Here is a 23,330-nt window from a genome sequence, read left to right on the forward strand (position 1 = left end):
TAGCAGTTGAATTTTATTGCACATTTAAGGGAATATTTTTGAGGGTCAAACTGATGGTCACATTATTTTGATATCAACATAATATGCTTCTCCCATCACATAAATTTTGCTTCTGGGATAGTGTGTGGCCTGTTTGCAGGTCCTGGATATTGCAAAGTGCCAGCTACTTAGAAAGAGCTGGATGTTTTTTCACTTTATAGCATAGCGATCTAGCAATCTCAAAATAAATGACTAGCAGGGTCCCTAGCCTCTCGCACTAATAGAAAGTAAAGGTCACCTCCACTCCAGTAACTTTCCTTTCTTTCAAAGATACTGGCAGATTTGGTGGCATTGCTCATCTGTAATCCAGCCTTCTGGGAGCCTGAAGTAAAAGGATCACAAATTCAAGCCCAACCTAGATGACTTAAGATAGTCTCGGTATTTTAAAGTAGCCAGCCAGGGATAAGTAAAAGGATAGGTTGGGGGTTTACCTCATTGCCTGACTAGCAAGCTAGAGGTTGAGCTTTGAAACCCAGGCCCCTTTAAGAAAGTAGTAGCCATGGGGAAGGAGTGAAAGCCCTATAATAGTGCCCAGTGCCCAGTGCCACACGTCATTCATATGCAACTTGAAATTGCCAATTCACTCAGAAATGCACCTCAGGCCCTCTAAATGAAATTTCTTACAAAGTAAGGGAATATAGCCACCGGTTAAAGTTGTGCGTCAGCATCTGGAAACTTACATGTTCTATTCAGGATAAGTCCTTGAAAGATTAACAAAAAAACTAGTTTCAAACAGATACTGGTGTACCATGTTTTGCCCATGAAGCTCAATTCAAGGAAGTACTAAATCATGTTCAGCAATGGACAGCACAGTACCCTTTTTAGGTAGTTTTTATAAGGATTTCTAGTTGCACACTTTTTTTTTTTTGTCTTTTTCGTTTTTTTATCGGTACCAGGGATTGAACTCACGACTGCCTGCTTGCAAGGCAGGCGCTTATGCCGCTGAGCTAAATCCCCAGCCCCTGTTGCACACCTTCTTAAATAAGGTTTCCTGTTTTTGTACCACTTTTGACAGTTTTTGTAGTACATTTTAACAGGTACTTTATGACCATTACTAGTGAACTTTTAACCTTCAACAAAGCAGAACTTAGCTGCTATATAAATAATGAAGCAAAACATTTAGTTGAGATTTTTAATGTAATTTTAAAATCCTGGGTCCCAAGAAGTCTTAGCTAGAACTTCCTTTTCTTCGTAACAAACAATTTCATCTCCCACTTTAAATTCTATTTTTTCTTCATCTAAACTGAGACCACATTCCATTCCAGTTTTGATGACTGAAATATCATCTTTATGATGTTTCAGTGAAGTTAATGAACCTTAAAAAAAAAAAAAAGGTTAGTATATTCAATTAAAGTACCTATTAAATGCCAATATAGAGGAAAATTAACTTAATAAATTTTAGTCATGTTAAACTAAATAGATACAGCCGTAGAGAAGACTTGCAGCAAGACCCTAAACCTCCTATTGGTTGCACGTGCCTACTAGCCCCTACATAATTGGGTACTGGCTACTGTAGGCTGACAGGAAGACCTAGGAAACCCAAGATCGCACCCTCAGAAATTAAAGACTGCAGAGGACAGGATGATACGATTTAAATGGGAAAAACTAAGCATTGTAGGAAAAGGTCAAGTATATAGACGTGTAGGAATGGAGAGGTAGTTTGGGGCAAATTTTTCAAAACTTGGCATATCGGGACTGGGAGACAATCCTGGTGGAGATAACACAATCAGCCAGGCATGATGACACAAACCTGTAATCCCAGCAAGTCTCAAAAGACAGGCAGGAGGATTACATGTTTGAACCCTTTAGGGCATTTTAGCAACTTAGGGAGACCCTCTCTTAAGATTTTTTAAACATGGGAGATGTACCTCAGTGCAAAGGTTCTGAGTTTAGTTCCCAGTTGCACACACAAGCAGGAAGTCCAACTACAAAACAGTTAAAAGTGGCCTAAAATAGGATTATGAGAATGAAAGATGAGCACATTTGAACTGGCTACATAATCAGGTTTTGGTGACAGGATATGATTCAGAGGTGGATATTGTTGCTTACCCTTCCAAATAACGTGTCCATTACGCATTAATTTAAATTTTTTTTGTTTCTCCAACTGTCCCTTTTGAACTCTGCAACCAGCCACAGGAATTTTTCTTTTTCCTTCAGTTACAGAGAAAGTAGCTAACACAGAAGCTTCACCTTTAGGAAGAAAAGAACATTAATGCACCAAGAAACACTGATGCAGAGAAATAATCCCTGACATTCTACTGTGAACTCAAGATGGAGATGTAGTTTAGTGGGATAGCACTTGCCTAGCAGGGATGAAGACCTAGGTATGACCCCAGCATGAAAGGGGCAAAGGAGGAGTTCAAGCATAAGAAACAGCCCTGACTGCTTTGCACCAACTTTATTTTCATGATCAATAATGAGGAATAACAAGCAAAAATCCCTGGCGATTCCTGTCTGTTCATGAAAACTGTAGCTTTCAGCTTTCCTTCAAATTATTTTCTAGAGTATATAACTATCATTAATTTTTAAATCACTTCAATGTTTTTATATCCCCTTAGTACTAATTCAATAAGGTTTGTTTCTGGCTGAAAATTAAAATTCCAACACCATGCTCTACAATTACCAGTTTTCTAAGGTGATACTTGACTAGTGGCATTTGGTATGTTTGCTCACTTCTAGAAACCCTCACATACGACTCTTCTTGAAATAGCTGTACGGATAAAAACATTAAAAACAAACATGAAAACCTTATGATCATGGAAGCCCAAGGAATATGCGTATTAGGACCACAAATGCGAAATCAAATACCATTATGAGGAAATATCAGATAAATTCAAAATTAAGGTACATTTATAAAGTTGATGACCTATACACACTTCAAAACTTTCAAATTTAAAAACAACTAAAAAGATAGGACAAATATCATCTGTGAACCTGGAGTAGGAGAAAAATGATAAAAAGTAAATTGTTGGGACAACAGATAGTTTGAATATAGATGATTAGATAGCAGCATTATCAACTTTCTTAGTTTGATCACTACTATGTGATTTTCTAAGAGATAAACACACATCCTCAGAGCTTGGGCACAATGTCTCATAGTTTTTCATCCATCCTTTAATCTGGCCAACATTTACACAAGGATATGTAAATATGTAATATTTAAATATAAACAAATTTTCTTCTGAAAGTATATTCCTGGCCAATTCCAGGACAAAATGGCTCCTTCCCATGACACTAAATCTTTTTGCCTCCCATCCCAACTGAATTTGTAGGCGAGCTGTTCATCTCTAAACGTGAAGGCAAATTCTTACTGCTTGTTTGCCTTCACAGCTCCAGTGCTTAAACAGCACCAGGTGTTACTGGAACATGTATTATAACACACATGAGGTCACCATATTCTCATAGTAGTCTTTTTTTCTTTTCCTGGAATGTAGGACTACATTGGAACAGTGAATATATTTCCCCTAACTATACTTTGAAGCACTTTTTACAGAACCAGAGATATTTTTTAAAGTAACAGTCAGTGAACACTCACCTACCGGGTGTTCCTCCACAGTGCTGGGCATTCTGTTGCTCAGTTCTCCTTGCAAATCTTCAATAAGACGGTAAATGATTTTGTGAAGTTTAATTTTTACTCCTTTTTTTGCAGCTGACTGCTGGATGATATTGCTTACATTCACATTGAAACCATATATAATACCTGGCAAGCAGAAATATAATTAGCACAAATATTGTATTTTAACCATTTATTTGTCTTTTTTTGGTACTGGGGATCAAACTTGACCTCACACTTGCTAGGCTGGCACTTGTGCCACTGAGCTAAATCCCCGGACCTATTCAACTCAATTTTTGTGGTCTACACTGAGGTACCCAAAAGAAATTTCACAGAACCAGGCATTTTACCTAAGAATAATATATTTAACTATAAATACTTGGTGAGAGAAGCAAAAGCAAAATATACCTACCTTAAAATGAGTGGCAGAAACATGCCCAAACAGCTTAATCAAGAGAAAAACAATCACCTCAAAAAGTCATCATTATGAAATCCTTTAATGCAGTCTACCTTTCCATAGCATAGTGCTAGGTTAGTTAGTATCTAACAAATACTCTGAATTAAAGAGCATTACTGAAAATACTTTTTCAGTAGTAAAAATGATTATTGATTAGAATTAGATACCATTTCCTAAATGATTCATTAATAACTCAGCTATGGTGGTGCTTTAGTCATGAGTCCCTTCATTGTGTACTGTAAGTTCAATTCATAAAGCAGTCCCTCTTGCCTCATAGGCATTTAAAGCTTAAAAAAAGTTTTTGATCTAAAAAATAAGATTATGAAGTTATCAATTAACAAAAACAGCTAAAAAGTAAAAGATGAAGTATTAAGCTCAGTATAGTGTTCTATGCACTCAAAATCTGTATTATTAAAAGATACAGAGAAAAATCGACCTTTGCCTGTGTGGAGAATGGAAGACAGAGTGGCTTTAGAAGCAAGGAGGCAGCACTCCTGGATCATGAAACAATTCCCCAAGCTGCAGTAATCCACGACAAGTGGGGAGGTGCGGCTGCAGTGCTGCACAGCCAGCCTCAGTCGCTAGCCGGGACTGCACTACAGTAGGAAGGATGACTCCGTGGGCATGGTAGGTCTGACGAGCCAAGCAACAGAAGACAGAAGGGTTCACAGTACAATCTAGGGAACACAGTTCAACGAACAGGAAATAGAATCCTTACCATCAAATGTTTCAGCAAAGTTGATATCATTTTCACTAATATCACCTACTCCAAAATGTACCAATTCCAGTTCACATTCATGTGAAGCATCATAGGTATCTATTATGTCCAAAATGGCCTCAACAGAACCATCAACGTCACCTAAATAAAGCAAAAGTTTAAAACTGATAGTATGGAATTAGGCAGTGATAAATACAAAAATGACAATGATATATTTAGTCAAAATATGCAGCTGGGTGTGTTGGTTCCCCCTTATAATCCTAGCATTTGGGAGGCTAGGAAGATCATCATAAATTTGAGCCCAGCATGAGCTTCAGGGTAAGCTTAAAGCCAGCCAGGACTACAGAGCAAGACTGTCTCAAAACTCAAACAAGAAAAAGTTAAGATATGCGTGGCATTTAGCACTAGAAAACCACTTTTATTTAGATTTAACATTAAAATATATAATAAAGTATACTGGAAAATGTGTATTTTTACAAAAGCAGCAAAAAGTATGTTTATTCTGGAAAAGGTCCCTCAAAAATCATGAGAATAAATATGTGTATTCAAAAAGGGAGCTGCGCTGGGCATGGAGGTGATACCCATAATCCCAGCTACTCAAGAGGCTAAGGCAGGAGGATTGCAAGCTCAAGGCTAGCCTGGGCATTTGGCAAGATTCTGTTCAAAATATAGATGTAAAAAGGGATGGGTATGTGGTCAGTGACAAAGCACGTGCCTAGCACGCGTGAGACTCTGGGTTCCACCACCAAAAACAGAAACAAAAAAACTTGTAAGACATTTAGAAGGTACCTTTAATAATTACAGGAAGTACATTTGAATCTCTTTTTGCTTTCTCTTTTGGCCTCAAGTGTTTCTGCTCTTTCCTTTCTAAGTACTTGATGAATGCTCGCTCCTTCCAAAGCAAAGTGCCATACTTCTCTCGGACTTTCTGATACGCTTCTTGGTGTTCCTTTCGCTTTTCTTCTATTATTTTCAGGTCATCTTTACTTTTTTCCTGTTCTTGCTCAAACTTTCTCCAATCAATGACTTCCCGTGCCCGTGCCTTTATGGGGGAGAACCTGTCATTATTTAATGAAATAGACAAGAATATCTACTACACTAAAGGTTTTGTGTTTTCCTTCATTATGAAATAAGCTTAACTCACGTAAGAAACCACTACATCTTTAAGGTTCATGAATTTTAATTTGGGAACTTTGTATGTAATTGAAGTGATATGACTTTTAACATTTTGCCTCAAATTTTTATAAGCCAAAGTACGCATTCCCATGAGTCAGGGGCCGGCATGGGGAACAGGAAGAGAATCATGAAGCCAAACCACACCTTCCTGTGAGCCAGCTGGAGTGAACAAGAGCAACACTCCCCACCTTCTCCCCCCACCTCATCAGCAACTGACTGATGTGGAGGAAGTCAGGCTGAGTTGATAGCAACTGAAGTAAAAACAACTACTTAATACTTGTATTGTTTGACTGACTTTGAAGGCCAAAAACTGGTAGTCTGAGCATCTATTTGAAGAATAGCAATATGCATTATAGCAACTTTTGGGGATTTTCATCTGCCTTGTTTTTGAAATCCAATGTTCCATTTTACTGTTTTGTTTTGCTCCTGTATCTGGCAACTTGAGCAACTATTTTGAAAATAACATGCTATGTAACAACCATTGTTAAGTAGTTTTGCTTTTGTTGTTGTATTTTGGTTTGAGGTTTGGTTTTATTCTGTCTTGTTTTGGTTGGTTTTATTATGTTTGGATGGTATGGGCGGCTATTTTGAAAATAACAAAAGGCTTTATGGTAGCCATTGTTGATTTCCTATTATCGAGTTTGGAAGTCCTGTAGTGCTTGCATTGTTTTTTTTTGATTGGTTTTATTGTTTTGTTTGATTTTATTATATCTAATGGTATGGACAGCTATTCTGAAGAAAACAAGAGACATTATGGTAGCCATTGTTGATTTCTTTCTTTTTTTTTTTTTTTGCTCCTAAAGGTGTGGTTTAACATTGTTGATTTCTTATCTTGATTTGAAGCCCTATATCACTTTGTTTTATTTTTATTGGCTTTGTTTTATTTTGTTCAGTTTTTTTTTTTTTTTGTTTGTTTGTTTTGGCTTTTTCGTTTTTATCGGTACCAGGTATCGAATTCACGACTGCCTGCTTTCAAGGCAGGCGCTTATGCTGCTGAGCTAAATCCCCAGCCCCCAGTTTTTTTTAAATAAAGAAATTTTTAGTTTTGTAACCAATTTTAAAATGGCACAACTGGCCACCTCTTGGCCCCTTTTATAGAATTATTTATTAATATTAACACATTTATTTGATGTAACACTAGAGATTATATTTAAAAACATTATATTATCTCTAACATACAGAAATTAAATATGATGTACCTCAGACTCGACTTCAATAATCTCATCTCCTGCAGAAGGAAGGTCTCTCCAGCCTATGATTCCTACTGGCATGCTGGGATAAGCCTCATGGACTGTTTTTCCATTTTCATCAAACATTAGGCGTACTTTTGCCCAACTCTTTCCAGCAACCAGAATTGAGCCTTTTCTCAAAGTTCCTCTTTGAATTATAGCTGTTGTAACAGGACTAAAATGAATATATTATTCTTAATGTCACAAGTAAGATATGCAGTAATTATACTTTCTTAAGTAGAGCAAAGATATCTTTATGAGGTTTGAAATATATATAAACCTAGGTGTCCACAGGGTTAGTTCTCCTCTCAATTTTTCACTTTTTGATACTATAAAGTATTTATAGGGCTGGAGGTATATCTCAGAGGCAGAGCACTTGCCTAGCATGTGTGAGGCCCTGGATTTGATCCCAGCCCCCACAAACAAAAAGAAATGAACAAAACGCCATTGCTTCACAACTGCTAAGGTTGCAACCCAAACGTTCACCCATAGATGAATGGCAGCATTAAGGGTTGGTCTTTAATGAGTATACAATTTCAAGGCTGCAAAAGGAAGAAGTTTTAGAGACTATTGTATACCAATGTGAATATACTGCCTAACACCACCAAACTTTACACTTAAAAAGTTAACATCAGCCAAACACAGTGCTGCACACCAGTAAACCCAGCTTCTTGGAAGGTTGAGGCAGGTGTATCATAATTTAGAGGCCACCCTAGGCAACTTAATGAAATATTTTCTCTAAATAAACTTTTAAAAGGACTGAAGATGTAGCTCAGTGGTACAGCACTTCAGAGCATGTATGAAATCCTGGGTTAAATCTCTACTACTTAAAAAAAAAAAAAAACAGAAAGAGGGAAAAGAATTCTTGCATGGTTATGGAAAGGGAGGGTACAGACTATTCAGACAAAATTTTAATTCTTTCTATACTACTCTCCAAGTCAGCTGAATGACTGCTCGTAGTTGTTATTACAGTGCTTGAAGCAATGAGAAACCTCATTTCAAGAAGAGACCATCATTTCGAAGACCTCTTACTATATATTACACTAATGAGTAAAGTCATAAACATTTTAGAAACTTGAAAGGTAACAATTAGTATTTCTGTTAGTCTATGAGGTTTTAACAATGAAGTCAATGGGAAAAAAAACAAACTAAACTACTTATGCCATGTAAGTATGACAGGTTGCACACAGACAGTTGCTAAAGTCTATACTTCATTTTTGTATTCTGTGTGCTAGTAAAATAAAACTTTATAAAACAAATGCTTTGCAAATATTGTTCATGAACTGACAACATGCAAAAATAAAACATGCAATAAAATAATAAAACAATATTTGTTAATAACATTGTTATATAATTAAATATAAAATCATGGAACAAAATTATTAAAAAGAACAGATTTAGTGCAATCCTACCCTCGTCCTTTGTCTGTGAAAGACTCTATTACTGTTCCTTCCACTGGACCACTGGGATCTGCTTTCAATTCTAACATTTCTGCAAGAGTAATTGTTGCTTCTGCCAAAGACATCAGATTTTCACCCTTTAACAACAAAATTAAAATCTATTATCTGTAAATGTAAACACCCGGGTCAGAAAGCAAAATAATCTCTTAACAGTTGCACTTTTCTCTTTAAGCATTAACACTATGAATTACCCAATTAAAAAAAGAAAAAGATATAAATAAAAATAAAGGGAGCCAGACATGGTGGTACACACCTGTAACCCCAGCACTCAGGAGGCTGAGGCAAAAGGATCCCCTGGAGTTTGACACCAGTCTGGGCTACATAGCAAGTTGAAGACCAGCGTAAACTACATACCAAAACTGTTTCAAATAACCAACCAAAAAAAAAAAAAAAAAAAAGGAAGACAATCCAGGTCATTCCTGTAGCCTCAGAAGCCACAACACCAAATACTTCTGCATGCCCTTCTGAGTGAGTAATCTACTAACACAAAATGCTTGTATGAGCCAGCTTTCATGTTTCTGAACAAGTATTAATATGTTACAAAACCATCTGACAAAAAGGAGAAGTTTTTGAAGTTTCTGAACAAAGAATACTTTGGAAATTAAAAAAAAAAGCAGAGGAGAAAAACCAGGAAAAAACCCTTAACCAGGGACAGAACTTTTAAGGAATCGTATTTTTTTTTTTTAATTTTTCTCGGTACCGGGGATCGAACTCACGACCACCTGCTTACAAGGCAGGTGCTTATGCCGCTGAGCTAAATCCCCAGCCTCCCAGGAACTGTATTTTTAAAAATACATTGGCTACTGATATTTGTTAATATCCTTTCCCAAACACGTGATTTATTCCTTCTTTTTCTCCTCTATGTGCCTCTCCAATTGTGTTTTTCTTCTAACTTTCCTAATGATGCTACTCAATATTTCAACTTTTATCAACTGAATAAACCTTCATATCTATTATATCATTTAATGTACTCAAGAATATTGTAAAGGCCAGTAGTGGTGCACATGCCTGTAACCCCAGCACTCAGGAGGTGGATGCAGAAGGACCACTGCAAGTTCCAGACCAGCCTAGACTACAAAGCAAGACCCTGTCTCAAAAGAACAAATAAACAAAACAAAACAAAATAAAACAAAACAAAATGAATTCTGTAAAGTAAGTATCAAGCATTATGTAGACTTTAAGTGAGGAGAAAAATGCCCAGGCTCTAGGCCATGCTCTATAACCACCTACCCTGAAAGATAACTTCAATTTCATGGATGTCAAGTACATGTCTGTGAAATGAAGAAGCTAGATTACATTATTCTTTTTCCTGTAATGATTTATGTTTACTAAGCTCCCTAGAGCTCCACGGTCAGACCTGATGAATGGTGATGGAAGCAGAACTAATGGGCATGGGCTTTTTCCATCCTCACGGCAGCTAAGAGACTGCACAAAGTTATTACAGACAACTATGGAAAAGGAAAAAACTAAATGCTTTGCTTCCTCACCCACTTATTTCTAATTTTTGTTTTAATTTTATAAAATGCTGCTCAAAAGGTGGAGCTGCTGCTGACACAGTGGTGTGCATGTGTAACCCAACTATTAGGGATACTAAGATGGGCAGATTATAAATTCAAGCCCAGCCTGAGGAATAAAGCAAAATACTGTCTTAAAAAAAACCCAAACAAACAGAAAAGCAGAGCCAGGCTTTTCTTGCATGAAGTAGTCTTTATGTCCTGCAAAAGAAGACTTCACCTGACTTCCCTGCCAACCTCTCCCGGTTCTCACTACCCTTTGGGAATCATCTCTGGCATGTCTTAGCAGCTTTACATCTATCAATTCATCCAACGTTATCCTAGAAAAGGTGTTTCAATTGTATTGTAGTAAATTTGCCACCTAGCTATCAGAGAGCAATTACAATTGAGACACATTGGAGAGGTAAAATAAATCCCATTTAATGAATTTCAGAGGAACAGAAATGTTTCACTATGAGTAGAAGTATAATTTCTAAGCATGTTGGAGGGAACAAATTTAGGAAAAGTAAAGACATGGAAATATATTTTGTGTACAACTGAGTTCCATTTCGGTTTCAAACAGCCTGCTGTTATTCTATTTCCCATATCATTTATCATCTATTTCCTTCATTCTAAGTAGCTCACAATTTATAAAACATTAGGATTAGAATTAACTTCCCACAGATGAGTTATACCACTCTGAACTGCTAACTGAACTCTCTGAGCCTAATCAGTCACAACAGTATAATACTAACTTTTTCCAACAACATAAATTATGTATTTTGAAATGTCTGAGGACAGAACTTGCCTCTGAGCACATCTGTCCCTGAGACGTGCGCATCTTACCGTAAGTGCAGACACATGCACTGCTTGCACCTCCCCTCCATAGTCTTCACACACCACGTCATAAGCCAGCAGATCTTTCTTCACTTTTTCAGGGTCAGCCTTAGCTTTGTCACATTTGTTTATTGCAAGAACAATAGGAACTAAAAAACACAAAGTTAAGAAGAGTACAAATGAGAACATCTTCAATTTCGGGTACTCACAGTGATATCAATCTGCTCTGGCTTTTATTCAATGAATGTACTTAACAGAAGGCTTAAAAACCCTTATTTGGATTTGTACCACCCCACTCTGCTTTTTACATATAAAGAAGGAATTCAGACACAAAATATTAGTATGTAATTATAAGGAGATTCTGATTAAGATATCTGACATGATCATAAAAAACAGTATTTTGGGTAGAGAGGCCTATCCTTAAACCTGAAAATAAGATTGATAATACACTGATAATAATCTCCAAGAAAAAGAAATTAAAAGAATCTAATTCAATACCACCAGATCATTTGCTGGTGGTGAGAGTGGGGTAGAGTGGGGTGTATCCTTTTTGCAATTTCCTTTTATGACTAATGGCACCTCTATTCAAACACCTAACTCAGTGATCAACATAGTAAACAAATATATACTTACTAAATAAACGAAAAACCTTTATAATCTGTTTATCATAACTAAACATATCCTCTCATCAGAGAGATCATAATTCTATTTGAGAGAGACAATTCTAGTTGAGTTTCACTAATCTCTGCAGTTTTCTCAGGGTCAAAGAAATTGAACACGGCACAAAAAAATTTTCAATCTACAACCTTCTACTGTCAAAAATGTATTCCATATTGATGAGCTTTAACCTAACAGAGACCAAAAGAACAGAAGTAGAATGCATGATATAATGCATTTTATCCCACTCAGCTAACTGACTGGCATAGGATCCAGGGCAAACTTATCCCTCTTTTCTTTTCACCATATATTTCTTAGAATCACTACGACACACAGAGGCAGTTTTAAAAAATTGAAAAGACAACACCACACTCTTAAGTGAAATAAATCAGACACACGTGTAAATATCCCATTCTTTCTTTGATGTAAGACACCGAAAGGGTAAATAAAGACCAAAGTGTATAATAGGTATAGTGGAACAGGAAGAAATGGTTCAAAAGGAGAACCAGGGAAGGTTAAGGAGAAAGGAAGGAAGGGGGGAAAAGAATTAAAGGATAAAATGGAAACAAAGCTTCATAAGCAAGGAGGGAGAGAGTGTTTGAAGAGGTGAGACGGGATTAGGAAAAAAAGAGGAAAGAGAATATATCATGTGTATGTACAAATTCTCTTTGATGAATGTGATTATTACATATATCTAAATTGTACCAATAAACTTAATAAAAATAAATAAATAACAAAAAAGAAAGTAACACTGGAAGCTCGAAGGTCTAGACCCCAAATTCAGACAAGTTACAAATTAGCTATGTAACCATATATAACTGGGGAGCTTTCTAGCTGCTAACGTCTGGGTCTGTTTTCATGTTGTAGCATGAAAGACTTGGCCGTGATCAGTAATGGTCAACCTGGTTTCTTTCTTTGTCAACCTGGGAGCAGGGATACGGTGAGGTGTGAGGGGGGGATATGACACCACATCAGGTGTATTTTTTTGGTGGGGGGCAGTTGTAACATATCAGAATAAGAATAAATGTATGGAATATGTGTGTGTGTTTATTATAATTTTAAATGAAAAAGTAAAGAAGATGCCTAAGTGATTTTCCAAGTTTCTACTTAACACCTTGGATCAAATAACTTATTTAAAGCAGATGAAAGAAAAGTTTAAGTTATGCATGGCAGCACATGCCTATAATTTCAGTACTTGGGACCCTGAGGCAGGAGGATTACTGAGAATTCAAGGGCTGCTTGGTCTACACAGTGAGCTCAAAGCCAACTCAAACTGCATGGCAAGACCCTGTCTCAAAAAAAAAAAAAAGAATTTCAGGTAAATGAACAAGGAATAACAGTATCACCAGTGTGCAACTACTAATGAATTTAGGTGATGGGAAAATAGGAGTTCATCATTCTATTCTTATTTTCCATCTGTCTAAATTTTCCATGATACAGTTTTTATTTTTTTCATAGTCACAGTAGAAGAAAAACTGTATTTGACAGCCCCAGTTAAATCCTACTTCACTCCTTTTAGCTACATGTTTGCAGGAAAACAATTTAATTATCTTTGAAGTGCATGTACCAATTTTTAAAAAAAAGTGCAACTTTACATAGAAAATCTTTAAAAAAAAAATTTAGAAGGCAACCTTTTTCCTGATATGGCTGAGTCGCACAATACCTTGAGCATCTCTGGCATGATTAATAGATTCTATAGTTTGTTTCATCACCCCATCATCTGCAGCCACAACCAACACAACAATGTCAGTGACCCGAGCACCTCTGGCTCTCATTGCTGAGAAGGCAGCATGTCCTGGAGTATCCAGAAAAGTTACCTTTTCCCCAGAAGGCAGAGAGACTGTGGAAACAAACCCAACAACACCAACGACTCATATGCGTGCTTCATTAACATGAAGCAATATACATGACATTATCAATACGATGCTCTTTAAAATAACTATATTACTAATCTCTTAATTAGAACACAAACTGACATTTATAATGAAACCTTATAAAATATCAATGAGACCTTCAGAGTTTTCTTTTCATGCAAACTAAACTCTTCATATTTCTTGAATATAGCTACTTTCATAAATGTAACAAATGACATTTAATCTGGGGAGATAACAGATCAAATCAATAGCTGTATAGACAGTCATGCCTACAATTAGCAAACCACAACTTCCCAGAGGCATAGAAAAGCAATTTGGTATACAGTTAGTAGCTTGACATTTGAGTCCAACAATTGCAGGTTTAAATCCTGGCTTTGCCAGTTACTAGGTATTTCAGGTAAGTTTCTTAATCTGAAGAAGTCTTAGTCTCCTTATCTCCAAGTACACATATCAATACCTACCTCATGATGCTGTTGTAAAGATGAAGCAAATAAGCTGCTTAGAGAAGGGCTGGGCACATACTAAGTGTTTGGTAAATGATAGCTATTATTTAGTAATAGCAACATCATCACAACCTAACATTGGATGTTGTATAATCTTAATTAAGTGAAAAATTTAGGTTCATTACACCAAACTAAGAATGGACAATAATAAAAGCAGTGAGATGATTTTCTTCTTCTTTTCCTTATTTATTTATTTTGAGACGGGGTCTGGCGGTTCAGGTTGACCTTGAACTCTCTATGTAACCAAGACAGGCCTCAAACATTCACTGATTCTCCTGCCTCAGCCTCCCAAGCGCTGGGATTACAGGTATGCACCAACATGCCCAGCTGATTTTCTTCTAGAAAACACAAAATGACTTTTAACCAACTGCTCTATATTTACCAATTCAATGGCTTTAAGCTTTAGCCTTCCCCTTTACTTTGAACTTATATATTTCATATCATGACATTTACTTAAAAAAAGTAAGTGGGGGGTCCTAGGCACATGGTAAGGTAATTTATGTTCATACCAAGAAAGGCACCAATGTGCTGAGTGATGCCTCCAGCTTCCATTGCTGCCACTTGAGTTTTTCGAAGTTTGTCAAGTAACGTCGTTTTCCCATGATCAACATGGCCCATTATAGTAACAACTGGGGACCTTGGGATTAATAAAGCTGGATCTGCCTGTGGCCTACAATTAACAGCAAAGGAGTTTCACTTCTTAAATAAGAAAAACACTTTATAACCAGTGAATTGGTTTGCAGTTATTTCTGTGACTACCATTAACAATAAAATCTAATGATTTGATTACATATAACTACTTTCCTCTTCTCTATACATAGTGACTTAAAAGAGATTATTTAATGATTATCTATGGTTTGTATCTAGGTAGCAATGGGAAAAACTGAACCAACTTTTCTTTTTTTTTTTTGTCTTTTTCATTTTTATCGGTACTGGGGATCGAACTCACGACCGCCTGCTTGCAAGGCAGGCACTTATGCCACTGAGCTAAATCCCCAGCCCCCAACTGAACCAACTTTTAAAATTCACACCAAAATATACACTCAGCATTTATGAAAAATAACTCCAAAAATTATTTTAATTAAAACTAATTTTAAGGCAGATCTTCACATTAAGAAGTGTGATTTAGGCACTATGGTCTCCTCCCTCTGGTCTCAGGTGTATTTTACCTTCTGACAGCATCTCTGTTTTCTCTGACTTTGTCCTGTTTTAATTTGCTCCACTTCAGTTTCATCCCTGCTTTCTTTATCACTTCTTTGATCCAGACTTCATCTAAACGTGAGCGTGCTTCTAGAGAATCAATGTCAACAGCAGTGTTCAATAAACCTTCATACACGAAATCTGCTTGGAATGAAACAAAATGTTTTAGGATCAAGAATTAAATGCTTAAGAATGACCTGTATTAACGAAACTTTATGTAAATAGTACTCTCAGTGGGCTATATATGTATATAAACTGTTTCTCTAATGTTAACAAGTCAAAGAAGCTGAGAAATTTTTTAATGTTTTAAAATATGATACACCGCTGACACTTCTGCATATGTAAAAATATTTGAACATTTATACACCTTCTGAATACACTGAACCATTAACAAAACGTGAAGTTGTATACTGTATGTGTTTTGCATCTATACTTGATCAGTGTTTCCTTTGTAAACTTGAAGCCTCATATATCACACAGATACACAAGGGTATGCATTTAACAAAGTTGATTCTTACTATTTGGAATAGCTCTGTATATACAAAACTGCAACAAATAAAGACTAATAAATACTGAACCACTACTCTTAGGGGAAATATAGGGTTCAGTTTCTTCGAGGCTCTAGTCACAGCATTTCATCAATTGATCAGTAAATACTCCTGTTTAATGTGTTTCTATCTAATGACACCTTGAAAATACATATTGTTGAAGTTAAGTATGGTGACTCCAGCACTATGGGAGGCTGAAGCAAGAGACCACAAGTTTGAGGCCAGCTTGGGCAACTTAACAACTATCTCAAAACAAAACATTTTAAAAGGCCTAGGAATGTAGCCCGATGTGAAGGCCCTGGGTCAATCGGCCGTACTGCAAACAAAAAACAAAAACAACAGTAACAAATATATTTGATTTACCAATGTGGAACTCAAAGCTAGTAAGTGCCCCTGGAAAAGCTTAGCCTGAGTGCCTTACTTATTTTCTTAAAAGACAGATCACACCTTTCTTGTGTTTACGAACATGCAACAGCACTTCAACACTTTTACCTAGGGGCTATTTAAATAGCAAGATCACAAAGCACAAAAATTCAAAAAGCATGGTGCTCAACAGACTATTAAAAAGTTTCTTGAGCCACACATGGTGGCACACAGTCTATAACCCCAGCACTCAGGAGGCTGAGGAAGGACAAGGGAAGCAAGTTTGAGGCCAGCCCGGGGCTACATAGTAAGTTCAAGGCCAGCCTGCACTACAACACCCTGTCTCAACAACTCAGTAACAAACAAACAAAAAGCCAAACGAAGAAAAGTTTTCCTGTCTACAGTATGAGAGGTCAATCAGGGAGGCAGAGTATCACCTTGTACAACCTTAGCTGGAAAACATGCACAAGGCGACTCAAATTTTTCACCAACACATGCACAGATAACGCCACAAGCGCTCAAAGTAATGATTTTTGAGGTATAAACACATTTTACTGAGCAGGCAAATTTGTAAATACAGAATTCATGGAAAATGAAGATTTATTTATTTACTTACTTACTTATTTTTGGTATTACTAGAGATTAAATCCAGGCCCTTCATACTGAATTACATTCCCAGCCTTTATTTTAAATTTTTATTTTGAGACAGTCTTGCTAAGTTGCTAAACTGCGTAGGCTGGGTTCTAACTTCTGACTCTCCTGCCTCAGCCTCCCCAAGTGTTGAAGTGACAGAGATGTGCACCAGGCTTGGCTGAGAACTGCCTGTATGTACACACACACTCATACACAGACTGTATCTCTGACTGCGCATGTCCATACTTCAGAAACTTAGGAAACTATTCATTCTTTTTCATTTTATTTCACGTGCTTTCTTTTAATCTCAGTCATATTTCCCCATACATATATCTGTACTGATGATAAAATAAGTTTTATATTTCCAGACTTACAGTCACTCTATAAATTTATAGAGGAGATATAAATGAAAGGATCCATCAGAACCTTACACTACAGGAACACCTGTTCCACTGCTGATCCTTTAATAACAAGGCTCTCAAAAGTGTTTTCTCGGGGCTGAGGATTTAGCTCAGCGGCATAAGCGCCTGCCTTATAAGCGGGCAGTCGTGAGTTTGATCCCTGGTACCAATAAAAAGGAAAAAGACAAAAAAAAAAAAAAAAGAAGGTAAAAGTGTTTTCTCCTGATTTACAGCATTTCTGAATTTGTATGGTGGGAATACTGCAGCTAGGGTTGATTTTAAGGTCCAGCATGAATTCAGTGACTTCAGAGATGAAAGAGGTGCACCGTAGCACCGAGCATTTATCTATTACCTGGCACTCTATCATACAGCTAAGACAAGAGTAACCTGAAAATAATCAAAACAGGAAATCGCAAAAGCAGTAAAACAATTGGGAAATGAAGACTCTGATGGGCTTTTACTAGCCTTTATGATTTAACTTTTTAAAATGGTTGTATTTAACAACCTGCAAACATAATTCATGAGTTAAGTTTCTGTCAGCTACTGAGATTGTAAAGTGATACAAGCCAGCCCCGGAGAGCCACATGCCCTACTCAATAGTAGAACAAGAAACAATTTCCTATTTTTTTCCCAAATCTTTTCCCCAGAAAACACATTTTAAGAATGCTGCAGGTCAAGTTTTCTATATGGATATGCCCACAGAACTTCAAAACATAAAAACTATAAATATAATGTTGTTTTAAATTATGCTAAAATCCCAAATAATTGTTTACTACTGTTTCCAACATATATAACATCAATACATTATTGTATCCATCTGAAACTAAATATTTACATGTAGAAAAGTGCCCAAGGGCCTAAGGGTGTAGTTCAGTGATAAAGTGTTTGCTAGCATGTGGGAGGAGGCCCCTGATTTGATGCAAAATACCACAGAAAATAAAAAATAAACAACCCTCCATTCCCACAGAAGCCAGTTTCTTGGTGGCTGAGGTGACACATGCCTATAATCTCAGTTACTGGAGAGGCTCAAAGCACTTCAATCCAAAATATCACATCAAGCTATTTTAACTGATCTAGGGGAAGAGAAAAACTGCATATTCATATTGCTAATACATATAGTAGTTACAAGTAATTATCTTATGAAAACTATCTTTAATTCAAAATGATTTGAATCTTAAGCTTTAAAAGGCTATTATTTAAATCACAGCAAATAGTGTGAGGTGTAGAGCACTATTCCATTGAACTAAGTTTGTATTTTATTTATTTTATTTGGTGACATCAAAAAATTACTGAGACAGGGTCTCACTATATAGCTCAGGCTGGCCTTGAACATACAGTGATCCTCCTGCCTCGGCCTCCTGAGTGCTGGGATTACTCAAGTGTGCCACCATGCCTGGCTCCAGGAATTATTCCTGAGTTCCTGTGTGGTATGTGTGCATGTGTGCAGTATTATTTTAAAAAGAAAAGTACTCAAGTGTTTATGGATAAAATGATTAACGATTGTAACTGGCTTAGGCATACATCTTAGGCATTCCATTTTTTTCTGAATCTATGTTTAAAAATATCCAATAATAAAGCTTAAAGAATCATGTCTCTTATCAATATTATTTATAAAATTATATCAATATAGTTTTTCTTGGAAAAATTCTACATGATGCAGCCACGTCCACTTATACCTCACATCTCCCAATTATAAAATGAGTGTATAATCCAAGTGCAAAGCTATGAAAATGCAAGACAGTGCACTAATTTTCTGTTCTACATAGGAAAACACACACTTTAGTGGTAATACTTTTGGGCAGGAAACATTAAATTTGGGCTCTGCTATAATTTACAAAATAATTCTTGAAGATAATTTAGTCAGTGAACAAGAGAATCTGCTCTGTAAACACACTCTGGGTTCAGATTCTCATACTTACTACACATTTGCTGTGAAAATACCAGCAATCATTTAACATCCCGATGCTTACTTTCTTGTCGTATAAGTAAGAATATTTATTTCTAGGGCACTTTGAGAATTATAAAGTACATACAAGTGCTAGTGCATTAACAGCTCAACAAACATGAGTTTTTTTTTTTTTTTTTTCAAAAATCTTGTCATTTTGCAACAGAAACATATTATTTTTTCTACACTGAATTTAATATCAGTTTGTAATAAAAACACCAATACTGTTTCAACAATCCTAAGCAAACGCTAAGCATCACTGCTGTACATAAGATATTAAAATGTGATGTTATTCATTTATAAGTAAGAGTATCATTAAATACTGGAGATTTGTTAACTCCTCTGCCCACCTACGTCTTTTTCCATTGCTCTGGCCAATTCCTCGACAGTCATTCCAATCCATACTGCTACTTCTTTTTTAGATTTTGTTGAAGATAACTGAGGTTTCCAGGGTCTTTTTTCCTATTAAAAAGACAAACATATACACAAGAAATAAGAGAAAATTTTAGTGATAACTGAAAAGTTATTCTGGAATATCTATTACAATCATAGACATTCAACAGTCTCATAAGTAGTTACATTTTAAACTAAAATTAAAATCCCTGCCTCCTTAATTCACTCTTTTAGACTTATTTCCACATAATCAAATTTACCAACATTATTACTACATAACTAACCAGAATTTCCCTTTCCCACAAACATCTATTGCTGGGAGTATAACATTAAGTAATAAAAAGTCCATAAAAGACAAAACACCCAAAATGGAATTCTACTTATGGATAGATACTTTCATATCTGACCAAATAGTACAATAAGTGACAGAAATTTACAACTACCTTCTTAGTTACTAGAAACCTATACTGAGATAAAGCAGTACCAAGGAACACATCTGTCTGCCAGGGCCAGGCATGTGGCTGAGCTGCCCACCCTGGGGAAGCAGATGAAAACCCATGCTTCCACTGTGCTAATATTCTTCTCTGATCCAAGCCGTGCAGTTGCCTATAAATCATGTGAAATCGTAGCAAGTTCTCCAACTTTAGCAGCTTCTGATTCATGTTTCTGCTAGTGGGGGAAAAAAAAAGATTTTAATAATAGTTTGGATAATATTTCAATCAAGTTATCGAATATTAACTGAATACCTACTATATGGGATTTCGCACAAATTACTCTCCAGATAAGGTTCACGTTACTATTATGATAAGACTGAAATACAATGAAAATACAACTTTATAAATGGTTCTTTTTTCTTTCTTGAAATACCACTTAACTAGATTGCAACTAGAATGTATTTTCCAAAATACAACTTTTTTAATGCAGTGTCAAAGATTTCATAAAATACATATTTGAACTTACCACTTCTCTGCTGAATACTCCCCAAAGGCTATCGCCCCAATTTAAGGTATAATTCCCTAACATGCCATAAAAGGACTCATCATGTGCCCTCTGCTAACTCCTCATTTTATCTCTTATACTCGCTCCACAGCCACCTCCTAATCTCTTGTCATTCTGACCCACCTACAATCCTCAGTCACTGTCATCTCATCTCCGAACCTTCATACAGCCTTCCTTTATCTGGAACTGCCTTTCACCTCCAAACACTTTTCCCTCTATCCACCTCAGTCCCTCTCAAAAAAGGGCCTTACAGTGAGTGGAAGCAGTTACTGAGGAATGGGATACTTACTAGTTAATGTCTTTTAAATATTATTCTTGGGATGAAAGAGGAGTTTATTGAAAATACAACAGAATTCATTAGTAACATAGTTCTTTTTCTCCCAGAGTCCCTTATTTACTCTCCAGACTTCATTTCTACACTTTTGCTTTTCATGTTTTCTTCTCAGAAGTATCTCCTAAGTAATAGAAGTCCTTATGCTTCACATTGGGGATGCAGAATTTAATAAACCAAAGTCCCTTCCACAAAAAGTTCACTGTCTTTAAAGTTTTTCAGTATAAAGATTCTCTGTCACATCAGACTGACTGATTACAATGTAGGGCAGCATTTTCATTGCAGTAGTATACCTAACTATTTCTGTAAATTTTAGTCACTTCAATATTTTGTTTATAAAGATTAAGTTTTAAAGTAGTGGATACCGGCTACTTAATGAGTTATCTTTTCAAACCTTTTCTCTGTGCTAATAATCATTCTCACAAAAACCAAATCATATTATGTTTTATAACTTTTTACATTAAAGAATATACCATGGTTATTGTTTTATAGCAATACTATTCTTCAACATTACAAAAAAGAAATAAAAATGAAATAGTTCAGTGTACCTTGACTATATAAAGCTATCTTACAATTCTAAACTTTTACATTGTCTTAAAATGTAACTATCTTTCACAGCATTTTTTTCATGACATTTCTAGTCTGCTTATATTTTAATGTATGTAATGTGTATTTACACATATATCACAAATATTTATATATTTACATTTCTGCCACATGTTCTTTAAAATTATTCACAAATAACCATAATTATAAGATATGACTGAAGAAACTGAGGTTCTGTTCAAGTAAGATTTGCTACATAACTGGACATTAAATTAAAAATTAAATGTTCTTTTTCAATCAATCTTCTTAAAGTGTATTTTATAGCCCTGACACTGAAGATATTGAATGGCTTCTTCAAAAAAGAAATAACTGGAAAGTATCATAAAGAAAGTACCCGACCTGGCAACAAAAGAACCCTAGGTGAATACCTGCTGTGGGATACACCATCAAGTGTTGGTATCTTGATTGGTTGAGCAAGTTACTTTTTTTGTATGGGCCTCATCTTCCTGATCGCTGTAAAAAGAAATTAAAAGTGTTTAATGCCTATCCTTCTTACTGTATGCTTATACAAAGACAATAAAATGACGTACGTACTTATTAATGTTTTAAATTATATCATGTGAGGTTTTTTGGTTGTTTTTGCTTTTTTTTAACACTAATTCTGGATATGGACATCATGCGTTTTTTCATGGTTTATATGCTTTGAAGATTCATTGCTTATAAATTATAAATATTCACAAATCACAATTCTGAGGTTTTGTATGTGTGTATTACATAGCATTTTACCTTAAAAGGCTTATTCAAGTAAAGACCAAAGAATGTGACTTACTGCAAAAAACAAACAAAATAACAGCCAAAGGTTTAGTTCAGTGGCATGTGCCTGCCTGGCAAGCGCGAGGTCCTGGGTTCGATCCCCGGTACCAAACAAAATAACCCATATTTTAAGCATGTCAAGAACTGCACATGTCAAAAACTGCACAAACCTTATTTAGATATGTGTCCCTTATCTAGAAGGTAAAAATATGCTCAGGGAGCATAGGACTCCTTAGGAAAGTTTTAAATGAGTCTAAAACCAGATTTGTCAAAGGCATAGATTAATGGGGTGGGGCGGGGTGGGAAGGATTTACAGATTAATCAAAGCACAAATACATAAATGAGACAGGAATTAAGACAGTGGGAATTAAGAAAGGCACACAGCGTCCAGTCAATACCGGAATGAACCTTTGTTGTTATATGCTCCAAGGCCCTAATTTTACAAAAAAGCAAACAACCCAAAAGAACTCACAAATGACATGCAACTAGTTAACAGCAGACTTTGTAACTCCCACTTGGGTGTTGTTTCGCCGCAATGTTATTTCTTGTCATGGAATCTGGAAGAAAGAAAGAAAAAAAAAGGATACTGCAAATACGTGGTTGCTTTAGTGGAAATGTAGAGGTGGACGCCTTGGGCGGCTAAGGAAAAAGGCAGGGTGCCAGGGTCGCACAAAGCCGAGTGCAGACAGGCTCGGGCCGGGAGGTTGGGCAGCAGCGAGCCGGCCGGTCCGAGGAACCCCGGGGTTCAGGCTGAGGGGAAAGCGTTCTTGGAAAGGCTTCCGGGTGCGTGGAAATGAATTCGCGTGATTTGTGCTGGGACACTTCAAACAAAATAGTACACGCCACCAGACCACCCTGGCACAGCAACCACTCACTTGATTCCCACGCGAGGCCCGGAGAACCCGATTTGTGCACGCCGCCGCACTGAGCAACTTCTAGATCCGGAACTGTCCGTCAGCCGGTCCGTCCCACAAACGGTCCCCCTTAGGACTTCCGGTCCCGCCGGAAGCGGTTCCACGGGATTCAGACTAGTTGGCACCTCAGAGCTGGAGGCTGTGCTGCATGGGTAGCGTTAGTTCGGTTTGAGGCTCCTACCCTCGTTTATCCGATCTGCCGGTCCTACCGAGCACACCCTCTTTTTGCAGCCCTGGGGTTTGGGCTG

General features: G+C 36.6%; 1 protein-coding gene across 20 annotated transcripts; it reads right to left on the reverse strand.

The window, feature by feature from the left end:
* Window positions 1-1,157: 1,157 nt before the first annotated feature.
* Window positions 1,158-23,192, reverse strand: Mtif2 (mitochondrial translational initiation factor 2). 20 transcript variants are annotated; one of them, XR_010040552.1, is made up of 17 exons: window positions 23,044-23,165; window positions 22,641-22,725; window positions 21,784-21,868; window positions 19,923-20,148; window positions 19,437-19,548; window positions 15,166-15,337; window positions 14,506-14,666; window positions 13,283-13,459; window positions 10,972-11,111; window positions 8,585-8,709; window positions 7,143-7,347; window positions 5,557-5,809; window positions 4,768-4,908; window positions 3,579-3,739; window positions 2,089-2,229; window positions 1,908-1,986; window positions 1,158-1,355 (listed from the first exon to the last, which is right to left on the reverse strand). XR_010040552.1 is itself a non-coding variant. In XM_013150077.3 (16 exons), exons 4-16 carry the CDS (start codon window positions 20,139-20,141, stop codon window positions 1,183-1,185), a joined length of 2,184 nt encoding a protein of 727 aa, XP_013005531.1. In that variant the 5' UTR covers window positions 20,142-20,145; window positions 21,784-21,868; window positions 22,641-22,725; window positions 23,044-23,164; the 3' UTR covers window positions 1,158-1,182. The 20 variants fall into 20 exon arrangements, 17 of the variants coding, with proteins under 17 accessions (XP_013005531.1, XP_005002711.1, XP_063085480.1 ...); XR_010040549.1 differs by having other exon boundaries at window positions 3,575-3,739; window positions 23,044-23,164; XR_010040551.1 differs by lacking the exon at window positions 1,908-1,986.
* Window positions 23,193-23,330: the final 138 nt, after the last annotated feature.

This window comes from Cavia porcellus, unplaced genomic scaffold (assembly GCF_034190915.1).
Source record: "Cavia porcellus strain 051 isolate PalLab524CR breed Dunkin Hartley unplaced genomic scaffold, mCavPor4.1 scaffold_18, whole genome shotgun sequence".
In the NCBI taxonomy this organism is placed as follows: Eukaryota; Metazoa; Chordata; class Mammalia; order Rodentia; family Caviidae; genus Cavia; species Cavia porcellus.

Excerpts from the sequence above, each read along its gene's own strand:
- Mtif2 (XM_063229411.1), bottom strand. The coding sequence starts at position 20,141 with ATGAATCAGAAGCTGCTAAAGTTGGAGAACTTGCTACGATTTCACATG. Across the intron at positions 13,460-14,505 it reads GCACATTGGTGCCTTTCTTG|TCTCTCTGCCTTCTGGGGAA; the intron begins GTATGAACATAA and ends TTGTTTCCACAG. Across the intron at positions 8,710-10,971 it reads TGCATGTGTCTGCACTTACG|GGTGAAAATCTGATGTCTTT; the intron begins GTAAGATGCGCA and ends TTGTTGTTAAAG.